The sequence below is a fragment of the Neovison vison genome, chromosome 7, assembly GCF_020171115.1.
Source record: "Neovison vison isolate M4711 chromosome 7, ASM_NN_V1, whole genome shotgun sequence".
In the NCBI taxonomy this organism is placed as follows: domain Eukaryota; kingdom Metazoa; phylum Chordata; class Mammalia; order Carnivora; family Mustelidae; genus Neogale; species Neogale vison.
The window spans coordinates 42,766,372-42,789,982 of NC_058097.1; the positions used below are offsets into that span (position 1 = coordinate 42,766,372).

Sequence of the window (23,611 nt, forward strand, 5' to 3'; positions counted from 1 at the left end):
AGGGATGGGCAGTGTCCCCTCAGACCCCGAAGCAACCTGGGGAGGGCCCCCATCTATCGGCTCTGTGGCTGGGCTGTGAGAGTGAGCTGACCACTTCCTTTACAGCCCCCTGCCTCCCAGGCTGGGCACCCTGTGCCCCCTCTTCCTCAGCGCTGCCCACTGACGGGAAGCCTTCGACGCCCACAGCACTACCCACTCCAGGCCTGGCTCGAGGTGTTCACAGCCCCTCCACCCACCCCTACATGGAGGCCACAGCCAGCTCCCGTGCCAAGATGTCACGCAGCATCTCCCTCGAGGACAGTGAGGGCCCTGTCCTGGCTGAGCTGGCCAGGCCCCTCCACAGGCCCTCCTCCATGGGGGACCTGGCGTCCTTGGGTCAGGAGCTCCAGGCCATCCCCACCATGGCAGCACCCAATTCTAACAGCGAGAGCCGAGAACCTGCCTTGTCGTCCTGGGGCAACCACGAGGCCCGGGCCAGCCTGAGGCTGACCCTATCAAGCATCTGTGACAAGCTCTTGCTGCCCTCTCCCCCACTGGAATCTGCAGCCACCCAGCCCAGTGTCACCGTCACAACAGCCACCTTCCCAGCCCCCAGCCCTGTGGACGCAAGCTCCCTGAAGATCCACAATTCCACCTTCCTCCCAAGGCTCCTGGTCCCTGGGCCCCTCAACACCCCTGCCCACCCCAATAGCACCCCACTTCCAGAGGCCAGGCCTGGGGTCCCTGGCAGTGTCAACTCCTTCCTGGAGCCCACCTCTTGTAAGTACCACTCTTGGGGCAAGGGACTGTCCCCCAGGCTCTTCCCATGTACAGCTGGCTTAGCTCCAAAGGTGGCCCCTTGACCCGGTCACAGGGGTTGCTCCATTCATTTATTTGTTTGTTGGTTCATTTAGATATTTAGTGAGCACTTATGTGTTGGGCTTTGTTCTAGACCCTGGGCACATGGGGCATGGTCGTCAACAAGACTACGAAGAGTGGACACTTTCAGTGGGGAGATGGCCAGACTAAATGGAAAGCAAAGTGTTAAGAGTATCCCAAAGGCGTATGTGCTAAGGACAGAAATAAGAGAAAGGGTTTAGGGAGTGAGAAGGGGGGGCAGTGGTTACAGTTTTAAGCAGGATAATGAGAAAAGGCTTCAAGGAGTAGGGGGCATTTGAACAGAGTGGGAAGGAAGTGAGCCTTAGGGGACGGAGGGAAGCCTTCCAGGCAGAGGGACAGCCGTTGGGATCGGCCTGGCCACTCTAGCCTCTCTCAGATCAGCTAAAAAGTGGAGGTGTCTTTCTCATTCCCTCCCCTCTAGCCCCAGATGCCCTCAGTCTGGTCCAGGGCAGCCCTGGACACTGGGAGGAGCCTGGGGTGCCGGCCAGGGTCCTGGCCCCAGCTCCCCTTGAACTGAGCAGCGTGAGCACCGTCGTGCACAGACTGCAGACTGCCTTCCAAGAAGCCCTGGACCTTTACCACCTGGTGAGTGCAGCCCTGGGGCCAGAGGAGAGGGCTGGGCGGCTCCCCTGGGCTGCTGGAGTGCTGGAGGGCTGGGTGGCCCCTGACAAGTTTGGTACCCCCTTGCAGATGGTCTCCAGTGACCCTGTGAGCACTGACCAGCAGCGGCAGGCACGGGCCGAGCTGGCCTCTACCTTTCTTTGGATCCGTAACCAGTTAGAGGCCAGTGACTGGCTGGTTGGGACTGACGTGGCCCAGGCCCAGCGCAGCCCGGGTGCCCCCTCTCCAATGACACTGTGCCCCCTGGCCAGCCCAGATTTGCACGCCCTGCTGGAACACTACTCAGAGCTGCTGGTGCAGGCCGTGCGGAGGAAGGCACGGGGAGACTGAGGGCTGGCAGCCCCCTCTCCACGGCAGCTCTGCTGCTTCGGAAGAACTAGGTGTCTTAAGCAAATAAACCGACAGCTTAGAGAAATGGTTCCTGGTGCCTCTCGGGGTGCCTGCACAGGGCCCCCTCAGATGGATGCTGGGGAAGGAGGGTGGACAGCAGTGTTGTGTCGGGCCAACTTGGGGAACATGGGTCGATGAACTTTGGAAGGGATGACATCTGTATGCAGCAGGTGTTGGCCACCTAATATTGTACCCTCACCTGCTCTTCATCTTCCTGTCTCACCTGGGGGACATCAGCCCCAGTGCCTGTCTTGTTCAGGACTCCATCAGTGGGACCAACATTTCCAAGAAATGTGGGAACTGCAATAATGACGATCCCAACACCTGGATCCCATGTCGTCCATCCCCACAGAGTTGCTCTGGAGTCAGCTGGGGTCCTTGCCCAGGGGGGCCCAGCTATTTTCCCAAGGAGGGGCCAGCCCTTCCTCCCTGCCCCCTTACTGGTGCCCAAGAACCCACAAGATCCACTGCCATCACTATGTGCCAGACCCTGGCTCCCAGGACACACACTGCCCACTGGTTCGTGGCCCCCTGGCCAAGCCCAGGTTGGATCCTGTGAGGTCCAGACTTTTGTCCCCACCTGCAGCAGTGGAAATAAAGAACCCAGCAAGCTCACTGACTGGATAATCAGGCAGTGTGCCCAGACCCTCCAGCAGCTGGAACAAGGAATTCTCTCCCCAGCGGGACTCTATCCAGATACCACCCCATGTGGTATGTCTGCCAAGAACTGTGACCACTCTTGTGACCACAAAAGCCCCCACTGTCCCAATTCTCTATAAAAAGGAAGCCAGCAAGGGAGGGCCCTCTGCTGTCTCTGGAAACCTTGACACACATCACAACAAATCGTGCCATTTGAAAAATCCTGCCGGGTACCTGTCTGTTGCCAGGGGTAGGGAGAGGAACAAGACAAGCAAAGCATCTACCCGCATGGTATTTGCCTTCTAGAAAGCAAAACGGGAATTAAAACTATCTGTAGGTAAGCTGAGGGAGTTCATTGTGCTGGTTGGATAAGCCAGGGGAAGGTCTTTGTGGGGTGACATTTGAGCTGAGGCCCAACAGAAGGCACAGGTCACGTGGACATCTTGGGAAGGTATCCGAGCAGAAAGAACAGCCAGTGCAAACACCCCACTCGGGGGGATCAAACATGTGGAAGGACTGGAGTGAGCAGAAAGGGTAAGAGAGGAAATGGGAGGAAGAATGGGGTTCAAGGGGCAGGGCCCTTTTGCTTCATGACATTTAAATCCAAGAACTATTCACAACACAATTTTCCCCCCTAAATAAGATGCCTGACTTTGGTATTTGAGGCGACACCCAGTATTGTTTATTTCTGTCCCTCCCCCTGCCCCGCCCTACAGGTGACATATCCCTGGAGAACCGCTCTCTTTGTCCCTGCCTTGCCTGGCCACAGTCCCCAAAGATCTCTGCGCCAAGGCTTGGCATCCAGGCCCCTGAACACCCAGAGAACCATCTTGAGCCTTTCCCTTGTGGACTGTACCCCTCCTCCCACCCCATATCATAATTAAGCCTTCAAAGCTCAAATAGCAAACAGCTGGCTCATGGGGCCCACGCTGCAGGGACGTGTGTTAGTCTTGATTATGTTCCTGCTCTGCTACCCTCTGAGGCTGAGTTCCACCCTCCAGCTCATTCCCTCAGCTGCCATTCCAGCACTCGGCAGCACGCCCTCACCCAACTGGGAGCAAAGGCTCGAAGAAGGACAGCCGCCAGGGCAGTAAAAAACGTGCTAATAGGGGCGCCTGGGTGGCTCAGTGGGTTGAGCCGCTGCCTTCGGCTCAGGTCATGATCTCAGAGTCCTGGGATCGAGTCCCGCATCGGGCTCTCTGCTCAGCAGGGAGCCTGCTTCCCTCTCTCTCTCTCTGCCTGCCTCTCTGCCTACTTGTGATTTCTCTGTCAAATAAATAAATAAAATCTTTAAAAAAAAAAAAACGTGCTAATAAGCCTTCGTAGACGCTTCCCCTTTCAGAGCATTTGCAGGCAAGAAGAATGGAGATTGTTTTGATCCGCTTGGACCAACCATCTCTCCTGGCCATATCGCTGTTCCAGCAAAATTGGGTTCCGGGTACAAGAGGAGGGTGGGCTGGTAGAGAGGACCCAGTGTGTCTGCCTTGGTTGTTCTGTGCTGTCACTGGTATCTCTCCCCTGTGGGCTAAGTTACATGTTCATTCTTAGTGCTGAGCTAGGCCTGGCCCGTTGCTGGAGCTCAAGAAGTCGCTGACTGGATAAGTGAGAGGAAGTAACGCACAGAGAATGTTCAAAATCCTTAACTACCGGTTCAGAGGTCAGACAATGACCAATCTAGAACACAGACTCACTTGAATGGTGGGGTTCTGGGAGCCTCTGGTGGTTTCAGGTGACCCTTTTTGGCTCCTGGACTGTGGAAGAGTGGGGAAGTGGTGTCCCAGGCAATCACTAGGAGCTGGACTATGAACACACCAGCATTTTAATACCTGCTACACCCACGTGTGTACAGTGTGGCAGAACGTCACCAGCATTTTAATACCTGCTACACCCAGGTGTGTACAGTGTGGCTGAACGTCAGCTCTGGGCATCTGAAAATCAGAGGTAAAGCTTCCTGTTGGAAGATGCATAGCCTATATTCACCCCCGTTGTCCTTCACTCCTGCACCCTGCTGTCCCTCCGTCCTCTGGAGCAAGCAATCACAGCCACTCCTCACCCTGCTTCCTCAGACAGCTGCTGTGATTTGAATAACCAAGCAGGCTGCTGGATGTCCCGCTGGTAACTGATTTGCCTGGCAAACAGACCCTCAGGTCCTTGGCCCTGCTGCTACTGAGAAGACAGCCTCCCTGCACTTCCAGGAGCTAAGTTCCAGTCTTGCCCTTGCTTAAGGTTCTTGTGGGTCCTAGTGCTTGGCCACCCCTGGTGTCCGGCGAGTGTCCTCAGGAACCTGGTTTAGAAGGGGGAGGAATGGTGGTCCCATGGCAGAGTAACTGGAGCCAGCTATGTCAGCTCCCTGGGCTGGTCACAAAATTTGCATGGAGAGAATAAGGCTCCGCAGGGCTCCCTCCTCCCTCTAGTCACCCGGGGCTGAGGCTGAGGCTGAGGCGTGACTGCAGGTAGAAGAGGCAGTCATCTGCGTGGGGCCATATCACCATTCCTGGAGGGGATGCCCCGTGCCTTCCTGGTCAGGAGTCGGCGTCCACAGCCACCCAACTGGGGCCACCTGCCTGATCAGCTCCGGGGAGATGCCTATGTCCCAGGTGGGCCCCTCACTGGGCCTGGAGGTGAGGGGTAGGTGAGACACAAAGCATCACCGGCTGGCTTCTCTCCTCAGACTGCAGCAACCAGCGGGGCCCACCAGCAGACCAGTCTTCTGGGGACTCTTGGGTAGCGGTGAGTCTGCAGCTGGACCACAAGACCCTGCTCAGTTTCACCCCCGCCCGCTCTCAGCCTCAACAGAACCTCACTGCCCCCTACTTCCTGAGCCCATTGCATATGCCCCTCCAACCTCAGGACCTTTCCACATATTATTCTCTCTGCTGGGAATGCCTTTCCTTTTTTTTTTTTTTTTTTAAGATTTTATTTATTTATTATGCCTTTCCGTTCTTAATTGAGCACCCCGTAGGCTTAATCCCAGGCCCCATTTCCTTAGGGTGGGCAGTCACAGTTCCTACCCCAAGATCCCTCTGTCTAGTGGGGCAGGACATGATTCAAGTCAAGTGGATGGTGAACTGCTTTGTAGCAAGTCAGAAAAGGTGACAGGAGCACCATGGGGAAAGGCAGGGGCTTCTCAGAAGGGATTTTCAGCTGTGCATGCCCTGGAAGAAGGGAAGTACCAGCCCGAATATAAATGCAACTGGGACTATTTCAGTACGTGTTGAAAGGCAGGAAGTGTTCTAGGCAATGGATATTTACCAGGACAAAAATTCCATCCTTCCTGGAGCTTTTAATCTGGTGGGGGCTACAGGGATAGACAATAAAATTAGAAAAATCCATGCTACGTTGGAAGATGTAACATGGAGAAATAGAAATCAAGGTCAAGGCAATGGGGAAAGGTCAGGGAAAGCCTTTGCACACATGAATAGCAGTCTCTGGCCTTCCCAGACCTCCTGGGTTCCCAGTTCCTGGGATTGTATTTGCTCCAACTGGGGAGTCTAACTCCCATGCCCCTCCCACAGCCCATGCAGGACAGTCTGGCCTCCACTCCCAGGGACCCGGGGACCCTGGGCTGCCCACTCTGTCCCAAGGCCTTCCCTCTGCAGCGCATGCTGACTCGGCACCTCAAGTGCCACAGCCCTGCGCGCCGCCACGTGTGCCGCTGTTGTGGCAAGGGCTTTCATGATGCCTTCGACCTCAAGCGCCACATGAGAACGCACACCGGTAAGGAGGGGGCAGGGGCAGGGCAGGGCTGCTGGACCCCAGCAGGGTTTGGAATTAAATGGGAAAAAGATGCCCGGGCTGTGGAGTTTCCAGTGTTTGTGTTTATGGGAGGGACACAGGCAGAGTCTGAACAACTTAGAGCAGGAATGTGGGAATGCTCCTAGAGGCCAAAGTGTAGAGACTTTGGTTTGGAGGCCATTGCCCTGTCTGTCCTCTCCCTCTGCCCTTCTGCAGGGATCCGGCCATTCCGCTGTGGAGCTTGTGGGAAAGCATTTACACAGCGCTGCTCCCTAGAAGCTCATCTTGCCAAGGTGCACGGGCAGCCGGCCAGCTACGCTTACCGGGAGCGCCGGGAGAAGCTGCATGTGTGTGAGGATTGTGGCTTCACCTGCTCCAGGCCCGACGCGTACCTGCAGCACCGGGCTCTACATCGTGCTGCTTGACAATGTGCATCCTACACAACCCACGAGAGGCAAATAAACGCAGGAAACGCACGCACAGAACACAGTATTTATTACACTCGGGAGAGGATAGTTCACTCGGTCCAGCGGTGACCACAGTGTGGAGCCGTGCACACATAGTATAAGCGCATGGCGTCCTGGCAGAAAGGGTGCGCGGTTAGGAAGGTACTATGGAATGGTACAACACCGGAACCTCCATCCAGCAGACCCGCACCCCAAGATAATAGGCAAAGGGGCCCTCCCCACTGGTAAGGGTGCCCCCAATATTGGTATGCCTGCCCCCAGGGAGGACCAACCCTGGGACCCACAGAAAGCCTTCCTCCAGCCACTCACCTCGGCCCGGGCACTATGTGACTGGAAGAACACCGCCTCCTTGTGGCCACACCTGGGAGGACAGCAGCCATTCAGCCAACCATACCCGTCCCTCCTTCACCCAGTGAGGACGAGCCACTCCATCCCCAGTATCAACAGCGTGCTCACTTTTGGCACGGGTGGTCCTCGGTCCGCGGCAACGTGGGGTCCTGGGATACGTCAGCGATGATCTGGGTCAGTTCGCTGAAGGAACAGAAGGTGAATAATTATGCTCAGTCCAAGCCTCCCAACCCCAAAACCCCATCCCCAGGCTTTGGTGCCGCCACTCACTCCACTTCGTGCGTGATCTTGTTGACGTAGATGCAACTGTTGTCGGCTTCCTGCTGGTAATCACAATTCCGGCACTAGGAGAGGGCGAGTGTGGCGGGAAGGGGGTCATGGAGAGATCAGGGAAGGGACTGGAGGGAAAGGCTGGGTCTTCCCTGGAGGGAATGACTACAGCATGGAGCCTCGTTGGTATAATGGGGTATACTGAGAATCACTTCGGGGATGGGCAAGACAAGAGACTGGGTTCACTCGGGGGATAAGAGGCGAGATCAAAAGGCGTAGGAGGCGTGAAAGGAGTAACGGTCACGTGGAGTAGGTTGGGGTCACACTAGGAACAGATGGCCGTTCTGGGAAGCACCGGAGGCTCCGCAAGCTCGTGCTCACCGCGTAGAGCAGAATGCGGTTCTCCTTGTCCTCCTTGGGATAAAGCATGTTGTTACTGTGGGGAGGGGGAAGTCAGAGATCAGTACTGGGGCCATTATGTGCTCCCCCTACACACTCGCAGGCCCAGCCTCACCATTCCTGGCAGAATCGAATACCCACGAAACCCGGCTCGTAGGTCCCGTCTGGTTCCATAGCGACGCACTGCCCGCCAAGCACGCCTTCCGCACTTGCTCCGCCGCGCGACCGGTCGCAGGAAGGGTCAAGTCTAGTGGCTTCGCCAAAGCGGGGCGGAGCTACGCACTCGTACCGTCTCTTGGTACGGGGCTTTGTGCTCGGCTCTCTGCACTGAGGTTCGATTAATTAACTTGCTTCAATTTTTTTATATCCTGCGGTAATTGTTTACAACTTCTGAGCCTCGCTTTCCCCGTTCGTCGAATAGCATGGTTCGAGAGCCAGGAATATGATGCTTTACGTAACATGCGAGGCGCAGAGCGTAAACGAAGCCATTGCTTCGGGCTGGCTGAAGGCCAGTGCACATGCGCGAACGAGGGTGCTCTCGCCAGTCCTTCCCCTGGGCTTCGCCCTCGCCCGCCCGGGCCGTTTCCCGGGCGGCTATTGGAAGAACTGTGCACGATGGAAGGCCTCTCAGGATTGGCTGGGCCTACCCAAGGCTACGGGAGAGCCCTCTTCCTGGCGTGGGAAAGAGACGGCGGCGATTGGCGGACCCTGCTAGCGGGAGAGCATGGATTGGCTAAATTGGGAGCAGGGGAGGGGCTGATATCCCAGAAGCGGCGGCGGCGACGGCTGCGGAGCCGGTGTGAGGCGATTGACCGGGCTGCGGACCCCGGCACGGCGCGGCGAGATGGAGGTGACGGGCTTGTCGGCGCCCACAGTGACCGTTTTCATCAGCAGCTCTCTCAACAGCTTCCGCTCTGAAAAGCGGTACAGTCGCAGCCTCACCATCGCTGAGTTCAAGGTGTGGCCGTGGGGGCGGGGTCCGGAGGGCGGGGCGTAGGGTTTGAGGGGGCGGGGCAAGGAAGAAATGGAGGGGCTTCGCGAACGCCGGGAGGGGCCAGAGATCTACCGAGGTTGAACTGACTGCGGTGACTGGGCCCCGGCGGGGTGGGGCCAGAGGGAACCTGAGATTCCAGAAATTGGGGGCGAAGCAAGGGAAAATCAGAGATTGCATAGGGCGTGGCCAGGGATAACCAGGTGGGTCCTAAATGGTAGGTTTCTTGGAGAAACAGGGATGGGATGATGGTTGTTACAGGGGCGGAGCTTAGGAGCACCTGGTTGGCTCAGCTGGTAGAGCTGGAGATTCTTGATCTGGGTCGTGAGTTCGAGCCCTGCGTTGGGCGTACGGTTTACTTTTTTAAAAAATATAAAATAAATTTGCAAGTACGTACCTTAAAAAAAAAAAAAAACGCAAGGAGTGGAGCCTCAGGGCAGAGGATGGGGCCGCTGACACCCTTCCACCGACTGCTCCCCTTGCAGTGTAAACTAGAGCTGGTGGTGGGCAGTCCTGCTTCTTGCATGGAACTGGAGCTGTATGGACCTGACGACAAGTTCTACAGCAAGCTGGATCAGGAGGACGCACTGCTGGGCTCCTACCCAGTAGACGACGGCTGCCGCATCCACGTGAGACCTCCCCTCCATTCATTTATGTATTGAACAAATACTTGCTGTAGGTTGCTCTGTGTGATAACCAAAATAGGGCGCCTCTCATGGAGCCCCGCATGGAGAGAGACAGAGCCATCACTGGACAGTGACAGCCAGAGTAGTCCGAACAGGACTGGGAAAAGGCCAGGGAACTGGGGGCCCCCAGAGAGGTACCTGACTCCTCCTGGCAGTATCAGAAAGGGCTTCCTGAGGGGCGGGATGCCTAGCTGAGACCTGGGGATGAGGAAAGGGCAACTTAGGATAAGGGGTGGAAGGGCCATGCCAGGTGGAGGCAACAGAGTGCAGAGGCATATTGTGAGGTGGGTCAGGGTGAGTGATGAGACTGGATGCACTGGGAGAAGTTGGAGCACTGGGAGAAGTTGGAACACAGAGGACCTCTGCATGCATCAACTCACATCCTCTCTGTGCTCCCCTTATTTCTCAGACATCCCAGCATCCGAGGTGACCTCCACCTCAGGGCCTTTGCAAGTGCTATATACACTGAGCCTGCGTGGTTCTTTTTTATAGGGACGCTTATTCCTCCCTTCCTCACACCTGGAGGGTGTGAAGCCATCTCTGATCTCAATATAAAATTTAAATCTCCTCTCTTTTCCACTTTACTTAGTTTTTGTCCTTAGCTCCTAGCACCCTGGGGCATACTGTGCATTTCCTCCAGCACCTGGAATAATGCCTAGTCCAGAGAAGGTGCTCAGTGAATCACTGTTGGATACTGAGTTGAATCCATAAGACTTGGAAGATGGTGTGATTAACCCCATTTTGCAAAAGACAAAACTTAGCTTTAGGATGGAATTTACTTTCCTAAGGATGAACTACAGTTAGAATTTTCACCTCAGTCTGCATGACTCTGGAGGTCATTGTGCTCAGAGAACTGGTTCTTTTTTTACCTATTAAGTGTTCATTGAGCATCCATGTTATGCCAGGGGTATAGCTATGAGCCATGTCTGAAGCGGTCTCTGTTTTAGTTCTGTCCAGTGTGTGAGATAGAGGTTAGCTAAATACTTATAGGAACAAATATGAAACAGAGACACGAGGGCCATATAGGAAGAGATCACAAAGCTGGGAGAGCGGATACTGGGGGAACCTGACCTATCAATGAAGTCCTGGAGGACTTCCTGGAAGAGGCGATACTTGAGCAGAGACCTGGAGAATAGGAAGAGTTAACTGAGGAAGGGAAAACAGTACTCCAGGAAAAGGGCACATCATATGCAAACACTGAGGTGAAAGGGAGCACAGGTAAGTACAGGGACTGAAGAGTGGCCTGTCCTCTGGCAGAGGGAAGTGAGAGTCAGGGGAGGGCTCTGAACCAGGGGAGTCCAGGTCTGACTCAGGTGTTCACAGGCTCCCTTTGACTGTGTGTGGGGAGCAGACTGCAGTAGACAGGAGGAGCAGGGAGACTGGGGAGGGGGCTGCTTCCATAGTCCAGGTGGTGTGATGGGGACTGGATCATAGTGGGAGCAGGTCAGGGTAGTGCTGGGCCCACAGGACTGAGACTTTGGACTTACCCAAAGTCTACCTGGGCAGCCTCAGCCTCCAGATGTTGATGGGTCAGGCACGAGTCATGGTATCCTCAAATAGGAGGTTTTCACACATGGATTCAGGTGTAGACAGGCTAACTTCTGAGGTCATTTGAGGAAGGTTTCCTAGAGGTGGAGCCTCTGGGGAATTTGTATTTGTTTTAAATTATTTTTCTGTTTATAAATATTACCTGTGTTTGAAGTGCCTCAGTGGCTCAGTCGGTAGAACATGTGACTCTTGATTTCAGAGTCATGAGTTCAAGCCCCATGTTAGGCACAGAGATTATTTAAAAACAGGTTTTTTTAAGTATATATATATATAATATATTACCTGTATTCGTTGCTTAAAATAATAGCCACCTCAAATTTACAAGATCCTTAATACAGAAAATAGAAATTCTTAGTGATCCTGACCAGAGAAAAGGTCCATTTTTTTAAAAAATAAATATATAATGTATTTTTAGCCCCAGGGGTACACGTACCCTCCCCAATGTCCATAACCCCACCATCCTCTCCCTAGCCCCCTCCCCTGGCAACCCGCAGTTTGTTTTGTGAGATTAAGAGTCTCTCATGGTTTGTCTCCCTCTTTCCTACCTGCCAAACCCCATACGTTGCATCTCCACTTTCTCGTGTCAGGGAGATCATATGATAGTTGTCTTTCTCTGACTGACTTACTTCACTAAGCATAATATGCTCTAGTTCCATCCACGTCATTGCAAATGGCAAGATTTCATTTCTTTTGATGGCTGCATAATATTCCATTGTATATGTATAACACATCTTCTTTATCCATTCATCTGTTGATGGACATCTAGTTTCTTTCCATAGTTTGGCTATTGTGGACATTGCTGCTATAAACATTCGGGTGCACGTGCCCCTTCGGATCACTACATTTGTATCTTTAGGGTAAATACCCAGTAGTGCAATTGCTGGGTCATAAGGTAGCTCTATTTTCAACTTTTTGAGGAACTTCCACGCTGTTTTCCAGAGTGGTTGCACCAGCTTGCATTCCCACCAACAGTGTAGGAGGGTTCCCCTTTCTCTGCATCCTCACCAGCATCTGTCATTTGCTGATTTGTTAATTTTAGCCATTCTGACTGGTGTGAGGTGGTATCTCATTGTGGTTTTGATTTGTATTTCCCAGATGCCAAGTGATGTGGAGCACTTTTTAATGTGTCTGTTGGCCATCTGGATGTCTTCTTTGCAGAAATGTCTGTTCATGTCCTCTGCCCATTTCTTGATTGGATTATTTGTTCTTTGGGTGTTGAGTTTGCTAAGCTCTTTATAGATTTTGGATACTCGCCAAAAGGGCCATTTCTATTCTCTGTGTTAGCCCAGTGGCTCAGGCCTAACACCTTACAGTCTCTGCTCGCCCCTCTCTTTCCCTCACACCTGTATCCAGTCTGTCAGCTATGGACTCCACCTCCAGAATCTATCTACAGTCTACACTCTCCTCCCCCACTGCGCCTGCCCTGGCCCAGCCTCCATCCTCTCACTCCTGGACCCCACAGCAGCCCTTGGGGGGGAGGGGTGCTTGTAGTCTACTCCCCACCCGCAGCCACAAGGCACCAGTGAGGCCCTGAGTCAGGGTCAGGGCGCTCCCAGCTCAGCCTCCCTGGCTGCATCTCAGTCTGGTAAAAGCCAAAGTCTGCAGTGATCTGTTGTGTCTCCCACCTCCCCTAGCTCTCCACTCCAGTCACAATGGCATCCCTGCTGTTCCTGAAAAAGGGCTAAGGACATTTCTGTACCCAAGACTGGGTGCCTTTTGTTCCTTCTCAGCCTTTAGGCCTTGGCTTAGACACCCTGTCCTTTCATAAACCTTCTCTGACCACCCTCTCATGCTCCTAAGCCTCGTTGTTTATCTACATAGAACCTTGTCATCATCAGTGTTGAATAGATACCTGTGTTTGTTGAGGGTCCGGCTCCCAGCAGAAGGAGCACTCCTTGTGTCCCCAGCATCCAGCACAGAGCCCACCTGGGGGCCAAGAGCATAGCAACAATGAGTGAATGAATACTGGAGGTGGGACAGGAAGAGGTGCTTCCGGTGTGGAGCTTGGGGCCAGCTTAGTGGGTCCCAGAGGCCCAGAGAGGGCAGATGGGCTGCCCAGAAGTCTCATGAGCAAGACCTGAGCTTGGTTCTTTAGTTCCAATGCCTTGGGAACCATCAGTGGGGATGGTAGCAGCATGGGGGGATTGTCTGGGAAAGATCCAGCCTCTGAGGGCTTAGATGGGGTGGAAGAAGGGGAGATGGCCAGTGTGGCCACCTTTTCGCATCCCTTCTGTTAGGCTCAGGAGAGGAGAGAAGGCCTGGGTAAAGGTGAGGCTAGAGGACTGTGGTCTTTCCCCGATGGAGAGACTTAAATCCAGGGAATGCTACAACGTGCAGCCCCCTACCCCCAGCATCCCAAGTCTCCCCGGCCAGGTCCTGCTCCCCACTGACCTCCCTCCCCTCACTACAGGTCATTGACCACAGTGGTGCCCGCCTTGGGGAGTACGAGGATGTGTCCAAAGTAGAGAAATACCAGATCTCACAAGAAGCCTATGACCAGAGGCAAGGTACAGCCACAGAGGGATGGATGGGGGCTTCTGGGGGCCACAAGGGGTCTGTGTGGGTGGACAGAGGTCAGGGGAAGACAGGGACACTGTGGGGAGGTCGGTGGTGTGGGCAGTGGGGACAGACAGACATGGCAAGTAGAGGGCGTGGGATGCAGTTGGTGTGTGGACAGATAGGACTCGGAGGGGTACAGGGGGTGGGTGTGAATGGGTGCTGGGAGGTGTGAGGGAGTGTGGGCCAAAGGATGGGGGCATGAGAGGGAAGTTTGGGGTAGAAGAGTCCCACATGGGGGGCCTAGTGTCCCATGGGGGCATGAGCAAAATGGATCAGAATGTGTAGTGGGTAAGATGAGAGGGCGCGTGGAGGGACTATGATGCTGAAGGAACATGGGAAGATGGCGTAATGGGAAGACTGGAGGCAGGCACCTTCCTTTAGTTTCTGGATTGTGGGGCACCCCCAGGAGTCTGGGGGAGAAGCCGGGGCTATAGTGGGAGACTCGGGGCTTGGGCAGCACCCCTCTGACACCTAGAAGATTTTCTCTCTGAATGTCGGCCCTGTGTGGCTGGAAGGTGATTCCATTAGGCCAGAGGCCACACCGGGAAAACCATGTCTAAGCCTTGTCCCCCACCCCACCCTCAGACTCGGTCCGCTCCTTCCTGAAGCGCAGCAAGCTAGGCCGGTACAACGAAGAGGAGCGGGCACAACAAGAGGCCGAGGCCACTCAGCGCCTGAATGAGGAGAAGACCCAGGCCAGCGCCATCCCCGTGGGCAGCCGCTGTGAGGTGCGGGCACCTGGGCAGCCCCCTCGCCGGGGGACCGTCATGTATGTAGGTACGTGCTCCACGGAGGCCTTCTGCTCGGCCCTGAGGTGGGCTGTGCTGGTGACCCAGCCCTCTGGGATCCCAGTCGGGCAGGGGAGACAGACCCAGCAATGACAGTGACAGCGCGGAGTGTTCATGGCAGGGCAGCGGGATGCAGAGGCAGGGCAGCGTGCGTTGTGATGGAGGAGGCCAGAGGGGTTGGTTCTGAGGTGAAGGCACGGGGTACACTGTCAGAGCTGAGATGGGGAAGGCAGGGGCCTGAGGTGATGGTGGCGGGGGAGGAGGGAAGCTTGGTGGGGCTGTGTGAGCGGAGAGGCAGCACCACACCCGCCCTGGAGAGTGATCCCAGAGGCTTCCTAGGGGGAGGAAAGCGTGAAGGGAAGGGTGCTCCAGCCAGAAGACATGGGGGGTGCAAAGGACCTGGGAGCAAGAACAGGCTGGGCCTGTCTGAGGCAGGAAAGAAAGTCAGCTCTCGGGGAGGAAATGAGGGGAGAGGTATGAGGTGAGGTCAGGGCAGGAGTGAGGCCAGACCATGCAGGACCTAGAAGACAGTGGAGAGTAGTTGAGGGTTTTTTGGTTTTTTGGTTTTTTTTTTTTTTTAATTTGCAGGGAATCAGACCTGGGGCTTGATCCCAGGACCCTGGGATCAGGACCTGAGCTGAAGGCAGCCCCTTAACCAACTGAGCCACCCACGCACCCCGGATTTGGTTTTTTTTTTTTTTAATAACAGCTTTGTTGAGATATAATTCATATACCATAAAACTTAACGCATACACTTCCCTGGTTTTAAGTACGTTCACAGAATTGTGCAGCCATTATCACAGTCAATTTTAGAACATTTTCATCTCCCCAGAAAGAAACTCCATAAGCATTAGCAGCCACTCCCCATTTCTGCAACCTCGAATGCCCCAGGCCTGGGCGGCCACTAGTCAATATCTTCTCTGTAGATCTGCCTGTTCTGGACATTTTTTTTTTTTTTAAGATTTTATTTATTATTTATTTGACAGAGAGAGATCACAAGTAGATGGAGAGGCAGGCAGAGAGAGAGAGAGAGATAGAGGGAAGCAGGCTCCCTGCTGAGCAGAGAGCCAGATGTGGGACTCGATCCCAGGACCCTGAGATCATGACCTGAGCTGAAGGCAGTGGCTTAACCCATTGAGCTACCCAGGCGCCCTCTGGACATTTTATATAAATGGAGTCCTGTAAGACATGGTCTTTCATGACTGGTTTCTTTCACTGAGTTCTCAAGGTTTATATGTGTCAGTGCTTTGTTTCTCTTTATAGCCAACCTATGCCGGGTTGACTGAATATACCACATTTTACATATTCGTTTCTCAGTTGATGGATGTGTGGGTCCTTCCAACGTCTTGTGTATGACAAATAATACTGCTGTGGAAATTCTTGTATAAGCTTTTGTGTGGACACGGATTTTCATAGGCACTGCTGGGGCACAGCGTCACTCTGTGTAACCCTCTGCAGAACTGCACCTTGGCATCGTCGCACCAGCCATGTATGAGGGCTCTGGCTTCCGCACACCCTCGCCAACACGCTTATTGTCTGTCTTTTTAATAATAGCCATTTTGGGGTGCCTGGGTGGCTCAGTTGGTTAAGCGACTGCCCTCAGCTCAGGTCATGATCCCAGAGTTCTGGGATCAAGCCCCGCATCGGGCTTCCTGCTCGGCGGGACCCTGCTTCTCCCTCTCCCACTCCCCTGCTTGTGTTCCCTCTTTCGCCATGTCTGTCAAATAAACAAAGAAAAATCTTAAAAAATAATAATAATAAAATAATAGCCATCTTAGTGGGTATGACCTGGGACAGCAGGTGGGTTTGATTTGCATTCCTTTAATGGCTAATGAGATCGACCATCCATTCGTATGTCTTGGGGGTGCCTGGGTGGCTCAGTGGGTTAAGCCTCTGCCTTCGGGCCTTCGGCTTGGGTCATGATCCCAGGGTCCTGGGATCGAGCCCCGCATCAGGCTCTCTGCTCAGCAGGGATCCTGCTTCCTCCCTCTCTCTCTGCCTGCCTGTCTGCCTACTTTGTGATCTCTGTCTGTCAAATAAATAAGTAAAATCTTAAAACAAAACAAACAAACAAAACAAAACAAAACAAAAATACCAGTTCGGCCATTCTTATGTCTTACTTAGAGAACTTTCTATTCAGATCCTTCCCCCATTTTTTTAACTGGGTCATTTAGTTTTTGTTGAGTTGTATATTAGTTTCTTGCGGGGAGGGAAGTGGTGGGGATGGGGGGTTGGTTGCCTCACGTGGTCTTCCCTCTGTGTGCGGGCACATCCCCGGGGTCTCTTTGTGTGTCCAAATTTCCTCCTCTTGTAAAGACACCAATCAGATCAGATTATATCCACCAATGGCTTCATTTTAACCTAATCACTTTTTTGAAGACCCTGTCTCCAAATACAGTCACATTCTGAGGTACTGAGGGTTAGGAGATCACCATGGGAATTTTAGCAGATGCAGTGCAGCCCATAAGTTGTAAGAATTCTTTATATATTCTAGATACAATTCCCTTATCAAATATATGATTTACAAATATTTTCTCCCATTTTTTTCCCCTCCCATTCTGTAGGGTGGTTATCTTTTTTTTTTTAATTTTTTATTTTTTATTAACATATAATGTATTATTAACCCCGGGGTACATGTCTGTGAATCACCAGGTTTACACACTTGGGTGTTTGTCTTTTTTTTTCTTGATAGTGTCCTTTGAAGCAGAACATTTTAAAATTTTTATGAAATCCAATTTATTATTTTCTTTGTTGCCTACGCTTTGGGTATTATATCTAAGAAACCAGTGCCTAATATAAGGGTTTACTCCTATGTTTTCTTCTAGGATTTTTATAGCATTATGTTTTGTATATGAGTCTTAAGCGTATTTTGAGTTAGTTTTTGTGTGTGACATGAGTTAGGAATCTAACTTTCTTCTGAGTGTGGATATCTAGTTGTCACAGAACTATCTGTTGAAAAGACTATTTTTTTTTTATTTTTTTCTTTATTTATTTGACAGAGAGATCACAAGTAGGCAAAGAGGCAGGCAGATGGGCGGGGGGGGGGTCGGAAGCAGGCTCCCTGCTGAGCAGAGATCCCGATGCGGGGCTCAATCCCAGGACCCTGAAATCATGACCTGAGCCAAAGGCAGATGCTTAACCCACTGAGCCACCCAGGTGCCCTGAAAAGACTATTCTTAACTCATTGAATAGTCTCAGCAGCCTTGTCAAGAAATCATTTGGTCATAAGCAGTGTGGATTTTATGCAGAATGGGATGGGTAGCCTTTGAGGAATTTGGGGCAAGGTATCGGTACTGCTTACTTTAAATTTTTACAAAGACTCCTCTGACTGGGGTATTGAGTAAATAGGGGATCCAGGTTAGGAACAGTGAGACCAATAAAGGGGGCTACCGTATTTGTGTGGGTAGGAGATGGAGGTGGCCCTGGGTGGTAGCAAGGAGAGGTTTTTGCCAGGATAGGCTTTAAACTCAGTGGGTGGGAATGAATTTGGGGTGAGCTGTATCCAGGGGTTTCATTGGGCTTTCCTCTTTGGGCAGGACTCACAGATTTCAAGCCTGGCTATTGGATTGGTGTCCGCTATGATGAGCCACTAGGGAAAAACGATGGCAGGTAAAAAGTGATCCCATTCGAGCACCTGTGTGTGTGTCTGTGCCCGTGTCTGTGTGTGCATATGTGTGATTATCCATATAAGGGCATGTGGGTGAGCATCTGGGATGGGAGCCATGTTGGGGCCCTTTCTGACCACTGCCTCCCCTATCATGCCCTGCAGTGTGAATGGGAAACGCTACTTCGAATGCCAAGCCAAGTACGGCGCCTTCGTCAAGCCATCGGTTGTGATAGTGGGGGACTTTCCCGAAGAAGACTATGGGTTGGATGAGATGTGACACCCAAGGAAAGGCATCCCCCTGCTCCAACTAACTCCCCTACTCATTGCCTCTCCCTGTGTGTGCCCATGGCCCTCCTCCCTGAGCCCATTTTTATTTTATTCACCTTGCCATTGACTTTTGAGACTCATGCATTAAATTTGCGGGAAACCTAGCAGGTGTTGGAGGATTTGATGATTATAGGAAGGGTGGGGGGGTGGCTGGGTAGGTGAGGATGAAATAGGAGGCTGGGTAAAGAAGAGGTTGGGCGATGGGACGCCTGGGTGGCGCAGTTGGTTAAACAACTGCCTCCGGCTCAGGGCGTGATCCTGGAGTCTCGGGATCGAGTCCCACATCAGGCTCCCAGCTCCATGGGGAGTCTGCTTCGCTCTCTGACCTTCTCCTCGCTCATTCTCTCTCTCACTGTCTCTCTCAAAATAAATAAAATAAAATCTTTAAAAAAAAAAAGAAGAGGTTGGGCGGGACGCCTGGGTGGCGCAGTTGGTTGGACGACTGCCTTCGGCTCAGGGCATGATCCTGGAGTCCTGGGATCGAGTCCCACATCAGGCTCCCAGCTCCATGGGGAGTCTGCTTCGCTCTCTGACCTTCTCCTCGCTCATGCTCTCTCTCACTGTCTCTCTCTCAAATAAATAAATAAAATCTTTAAAAAAAAAATAAAATAAAATAAAAAAAAAAGAAGAGGTTGGGCAGGGTGAGGCTTAATTGCTTAGGTGATAGCTGGGGCCCATGAGACTGCTCTTTGTCTTTTGTTAGTTACTATAATGTTTTGCTGTTATAACAAAAGGGACCAAAAAAAAATAGTGGCTTAAACAGGGTGGTTTATTTCTTAGGTAAAGTTTCATGTAATCACCGAGAGCTGGTATGGTGATCCCTCTGTGTCAGAGGTCAGTCTCCACACATGTATCTTGCTGCTCTCCCTTCTCCTTCTCATGATTTCCACATCATCAGCTCCAGGCACCAAGGAGAGGGGAAGGGCAAGGATACCTCTTGCCTTTAAGGAATATGTGCAACTCAAAACTTGTTTCTATTTCACTGGCCAGAATTTTGTCTCCTGGCCACTTGTAGTTGCAAAGTAGACTGGGAAATGTAGTTTTTATTCTGGGAAGCCATGTTCCTAGCCAAATATCAGAAGTTCCTATACCAGAGAAGCTGGTCAGAGAAAGGAGAGTGGGGGTCAATGAGCAGTTCCATGACAGTTCCTGTGGGTGGGAGACCTACCTGGCTCGCTTAATAATACTTATAAAAAGAAAGAAATCAAAAGACTAGAAGGAGCTTGAAGCCCCTTATAGCATTGGTTGAGCTGGGCAAAGTAAATTGTGCCTTCCGGTATGTGAGTTCTTCCCATGGGGTCCCTGCATTCTGGGGAACTTCGGTCACACTGTGCATGAGTCTGCATGTGCTGAAGCCCCTCTTTAGCTCCTTTAAGTTTTTTTCTGGGGTGACACAGATTCTCTCTCACACACGGAACACTGAGATTCACATCAGACACCCACCAGGGATAGATACACACCTGTACATACACGCGCATTATTGAAATTGTCGAGGTACAAAAACAAACAAAACCCTGGTCACTTTAGAAAAAGATCCCAAGGCTTAGGCTCCTACCATGTCATGGAGTTGTCAGAGTGAGAAGCCTTAGAGGGGATGTCCCCCAACTTCTCAACCAGCACCTACCAATTTTAAGTTCACCCAGAGTCCATGAACCCTGATTTCATAAGTCTTCATGTCATTGCAGATGGAAGACAGTAAATATCCAACACTCCACAGTTTTTGAGCCTCTCAGTGTATGTCAGGCCTCATACTGGGGATATGTTCATGAAGTGGACACAGTCCTTGCTTGGGATTTAAAGGCAGACAAACATTGTCTCTCTCTCTCCCTCTTTCTTTTTTTCTTTACTGTGATGATAATGAATAAGGTGGCCGGCAGTGGGGGAAGGAGAACAAATCACTAAATCTGCCAGTGCTGCTGGTATGACAGAAGGAATGGGGATAGAGATGTGAAGAGGAATCACCTGAACAAAAAGGGACAGGGCTTTGTAGGCCCAAAATAATCCCTTTGGTGATTCATGCCCATCAGAAACTTGATCCCTGTGCTAAACACAAACTTAGGCTGAATGCGACCTTTGTCTTGCTGCTGAGCTAAATCAGTAACTGAAGGTGCTTAATGGCTTGCTGGAGTTGATTCCTGTACCAATTACAAACTTGAGACTATTCAGTAGGTTAAGAGAGACGGTATAACCGTACTGAGGAAAAGCACAGACTCTGAAACCAGGCAGCCTGGGTTCAAATCCCAACTCTGTCATGCAGCCCCTGGGGGACTGAACAAGTATTCCTTCTCTCTGGGTTTCAGCTTCATTCCTATAAACCGGGGGCGATGACAGCACTTCCCCCGAACGACTGTTGTGAGCATTAAATGAGCTAATACATAGCTTTATATCAGCTCCACGCACATAGATAAATGCCTTACTCAGTGAAGACTAGCGATAGGTTTAAGAACGACTACATACGGCCAACATTAGTGATGCTGGTTTTATTTAATTCTCACAGCGGGACCTGCCCCTAATTTTTTCACCTTAATTTCTTAACTCACCCCACCTTTGCACATCTGGGGTCAACCCCCCCCACCCGGAGGAGACTCCCAGAGTTTTCCAGGTCAACGTTAGTTTTCCAAGTCCCAGCAACCTCAGGCGTCCCAGACGCGTGCAATAACCACCAGCTGCCACGTGGGGGCAACAGCGCACTGCTCCGCGAACCCGCGCGGTGCGTCGTGAAGCGCGGAGTCTCGCCAGCGTTGGGCGGTGGCTCTAGCCCGGCACGCGAACTGCATTTCCCAGAAAACCATGAGACAACATCCGCCTCATTATCCTCAACGGAAGGTCGCGCGGAATTGTGGGATGAAGGGATTTGGGCTCCTCCCTGGAGGGCGGTGTTGCGTAAGCGTGGGCCGCTGCCAGGCTGTCAGAGTTTAATCAGAGGGTGGTAACCGACGTCCTGACGGGGGTGGAGGGCCGAGCTGACTTTCTGGTCTCTTGAAGAACCCAGACGAGGTCACTCTGTGGCCTGGAGCTGGCTGGGCAGTCTTCCGTCCTTTGCGTTTTCCTGCATCTCGACTGGTCATTGACGCTCTAGGCTTTTTGTCGGCGATCAAGCCGGGTGAAGGCGCTTACATCTTAAATGAAAAAATCCCCTTTTTCCTCTTTTCTCTCTTCTAAACAGTTAAATCTTTTTTTTTTTTCTAACATACTAAGAGAATTTTAAATTAGAATAGCTAAGGCTTTCCCAAGTACCCATCACCCAGCTTCTCTAGTGTCTAACATATGGCCAGTCGTGTTTTATTTATTTTGCTCCCTCTTCTCTTCTCCCATCATTTTAAAGCAAATCTCAGGCAATATATCATCTCATTTGGAAATGTTTCTGTCAACGTTTCCTATCTCTAAAGATAGGAGTCTCAATCACATCTAAAAAAAAAAAATGCAATAATTTTTTAAAATAATTCTTTAATATCTAATATAGAGCAGTATTCAGAAGTCCCCGGCTGTTAAGATTTTAATTTATTTATTTATTTATTAAAGATTTTTATTTATTTGACAGAGACAGCAAGAGAGGGAACACAAGCAAGGGGAGTGGGAGAGGGAGCAGCAGGCTTCCCTCCAATCAAGGAGCTGAATGTGGGGATCCCAAGTTGGGATCAGGGCCTGAGCAGAAGTCAGATGCTTACCCAACTGAGCGACCCAGGCACCCTTTTTAAGATTTTCATTTATCTGTCAGAGAGTGAGAGAGAGCACAAGCAGGCAGAATGGCAGGCAAAGGCAGGGAGAGAAGCAACCTCCCCGGTGAGCAACGAGCCTGATGTGGGACTGGATCCCAGGACTCTGGGATCATGACCTGAGCCGAAGGCATCGGGTTAACCAATTAACCAACTGAGCCATCCCTAAAGCGTGGTTTTTTGTGTAAGAACAATCTACTGGATAATGTAACAGAATGGTTGGCCAGACTAGAGAATGTAAGAATTTATAAGATAGAAGCAATCCATCAGTTGGATTGATCTCTCATTTATTTGGAGAAAAATTATCAGTTTGGAATCCCACCTTACATGATATAACAAAATAAATTCCAGTTGGATTTGAATAATATGTGGGGGGGGGGTTTCACAGTGAAAATCTAGTGGAGGTTTTTACCAACAAATATTGCATAACTTCTGTATGGGAAAAGACATTCTGAACTTCAAGATAGTAGGGGGAACAAACCATCAAGGTAAAGACTGATGAATTAGGCTGCACAAAGAGCTGAATCTTCTCTTTTTTGAAGATTTTATTTATGAGAGAGAGCATGAGTGGGGGGAGGAACAGAGGGAGAGGGAGAAGACGACTCCTTGCTGAGCAGGGAAGCCCAATGTGGGGCTCAATCCCAGGACCCTGGGATCATAAGCAGAGCCAAAAGCAGATGCTTAACCGACTGAGCCACCCAGGCACCTCGGAGCTGAATATTTTATGTCGAAAAAGGATGTAGGCAAAATTGAAGCAAGTATGCATTAGAGAAGCATATTTGCAACAAAAACGATAGCTGATTGGTTAACACCCTCAATGAATGAAGATATTAACAATGTGAAATTAATATGAAAAGCCAACAAATAAAAATGGGCATAGAATATTAAAAAAAATTTTGTAGAAGAAATATCAAAGGCCAAAAAAATCCCACGAAAGCACATTCACCCAACAATGTTACTTAAAATAGTGGGACACCTCCTTTTGTCTGTCAAATCAGCAAAGATCTTAAACTATGGTTCCCTAAGTCTGAGGACAGTTCAGGGCAATGAGAGACTCCATCCACCACTCTTGGGATGTAAATAGCAATGACTTTTGGAGAATGACTGTGTAGCCTGACTCCAAGGCCTGAAAATATGCCCATCTATTGATCCATCACTGATATTTCTAGGAATTTAGCCCCTGGAAATAATCAGGGAAGTGGGTAAATCTGAAAGGATTTTCATGGGACCATTTTTTTAATTATAAAAAAAGGAAGGAAGGAAGGAAGGGACAAATGCAGAAACAACATTTCAGATTAAAGGGTTTCTTGATAAAAGAAATGTGGATTTTGCTGGCTTAAACAGAATCAGATGAGCTGCGTTATCATAGGAATTTTTATTAATATGCTAGATTACATGATAACTATACAGGAAGGAATCTCCAATGCATTATTTTCTGAAGAAAGAGCTGATGTCTAATAGAGAAGTCAGGTCACAGGTGAGCAGTCGAAGGGAACGAGCTGCTCATTCCAGGTTAATACAAGTTGTTTACAAGTTGATGGGCAGGATGCAAATTGCATATGCAAATTTTATATAATTAGAAATGCATGAAATTATTCCCAGGAAACAAATCAAGCAGGTAATATAACTAAATAGAGGTTG

General features: G+C 51.0%; 4 protein-coding genes across 5 annotated transcripts in view; 3 read left to right on the top strand and 1 right to left on the bottom strand.

Annotated features, from left to right (window-relative positions):
• Window positions 1-3,706, top strand: part of WDR62 (WD repeat domain 62) — a 44,831-nt gene extending 41,125 nt beyond the window's left edge. Inside the window, exons 30-32 of the mRNA XM_044256394.1 lie at window positions 106-759; window positions 1,301-1,464; window positions 1,570-3,706. Of these exons, the coding sequence (XP_044112329.1) occupies window positions 106-759; window positions 1,301-1,464; window positions 1,570-1,830 (1,079 nt within the window). The 3' untranslated portion in view covers window positions 1,831-3,706. The remainder of the gene's footprint in view (window positions 1-105; window positions 760-1,300; window positions 1,465-1,569) is intronic.
• A 1,326-nt stretch (window positions 3,707-5,032) lies between these two features.
• OVOL3 (ovo like zinc finger 3) lies at window positions 5,033-6,689 on the top strand. Its single transcript, XM_044260463.1, has 5 exons — window positions 5,033-5,126; window positions 5,201-5,259; window positions 5,609-5,611; window positions 6,045-6,246; window positions 6,481-6,689. The coding sequence occupies exons 1-5, from the start codon at window positions 5,033-5,035 to the stop codon at window positions 6,687-6,689; spliced, it is 567 nt and encodes a 188-aa protein (XP_044116398.1).
• A 53-nt stretch (window positions 6,690-6,742) lies between these two features.
• On the bottom strand, window positions 6,743-8,253 carry POLR2I (RNA polymerase II subunit I). The gene is made up of 6 exons (XM_044260464.1): window positions 7,864-8,253; window positions 7,731-7,785; window positions 7,350-7,423; window positions 7,188-7,262; window positions 7,041-7,092; window positions 6,743-6,844 (listed from the first exon to the last, which is right to left on the bottom strand). The coding sequence occupies exons 1-6, from the start codon at window positions 7,920-7,922 to the stop codon at window positions 6,782-6,784; spliced, it is 378 nt and encodes a 125-aa protein (XP_044116399.1). The 5' UTR covers window positions 7,923-8,253; the 3' UTR covers window positions 6,743-6,781.
• Window positions 8,254-8,508: 255 nt separating this feature from the next.
• TBCB (tubulin folding cofactor B) lies at window positions 8,509-18,358 on the top strand. 2 transcript variants are annotated; one of them, XM_044256395.1, is made up of 6 exons: window positions 8,509-8,706; window positions 9,225-9,368; window positions 13,384-13,480; window positions 14,118-14,309; window positions 17,857-17,929; window positions 18,090-18,358. In XM_044256395.1, exons 1-6 carry the CDS (start codon window positions 8,593-8,595, stop codon window positions 18,202-18,204), a joined length of 735 nt encoding a protein of 244 aa, XP_044112330.1. In that variant the 5' UTR covers window positions 8,509-8,592; the 3' UTR covers window positions 18,205-18,358. The 2 variants fall into 2 exon arrangements, with proteins under 2 accessions (XP_044112330.1, XP_044112331.1); XM_044256396.1 differs by lacking the exon at window positions 8,509-8,706 and adding an exon at window positions 8,844-8,942.
• The last annotated feature ends 5,253 nt before the right edge of the window (window positions 18,359-23,611 follow it).

Excerpts from the sequence above, each read along its gene's own strand:
- OVOL3 (XM_044260463.1), top strand. The coding sequence starts at position 5,033 with ATGCCCCGTGCCTTCCTGGTCAGGAGTCGGCGTCCACAGCCACCCAAC. Across the intron at positions 5,127-5,200 it reads GGGAGATGCCTATGTCCCAG|ACTGCAGCAACCAGCGGGGC; the intron begins GTGGGCCCCTCA and ends TTCTCTCCTCAG. Across the intron at positions 6,247-6,480 it reads CCACATGAGAACGCACACCG|GGATCCGGCCATTCCGCTGT; the intron begins GTAAGGAGGGGG and ends GCCCTTCTGCAG.
- TBCB (XM_044256395.1), top strand. The coding sequence starts at position 8,593 with ATGGAGGTGACGGGCTTGTCGGCGCCCACAGTGACCGTTTTCATCAGC. Across the intron at positions 8,707-9,224 it reads TCACCATCGCTGAGTTCAAG|TGTAAACTAGAGCTGGTGGT; the intron begins GTGTGGCCGTGG and ends CTCCCCTTGCAG. Across the intron at positions 9,369-13,383 it reads ACGACGGCTGCCGCATCCAC|GTCATTGACCACAGTGGTGC; the intron begins GTGAGACCTCCC and ends CCCTCACTACAG.
- POLR2I (XM_044260464.1), bottom strand. The coding sequence starts at position 7,922 with ATGGAACCAGACGGGACCTACGAGCCGGGTTTCGTGGGTATTCGATTC. Across the intron at positions 7,786-7,863 it reads ATTCGATTCTGCCAGGAATG|TAACAACATGCTTTATCCCA; the intron begins GTGAGGCTGGGC and ends CCCTCCCCACAG. Across the intron at positions 7,424-7,730 it reads ACCGCATTCTGCTCTACGCG|TGCCGGAATTGTGATTACCA; the intron begins GTGAGCACGAGC and ends GCCCTCTCCTAG.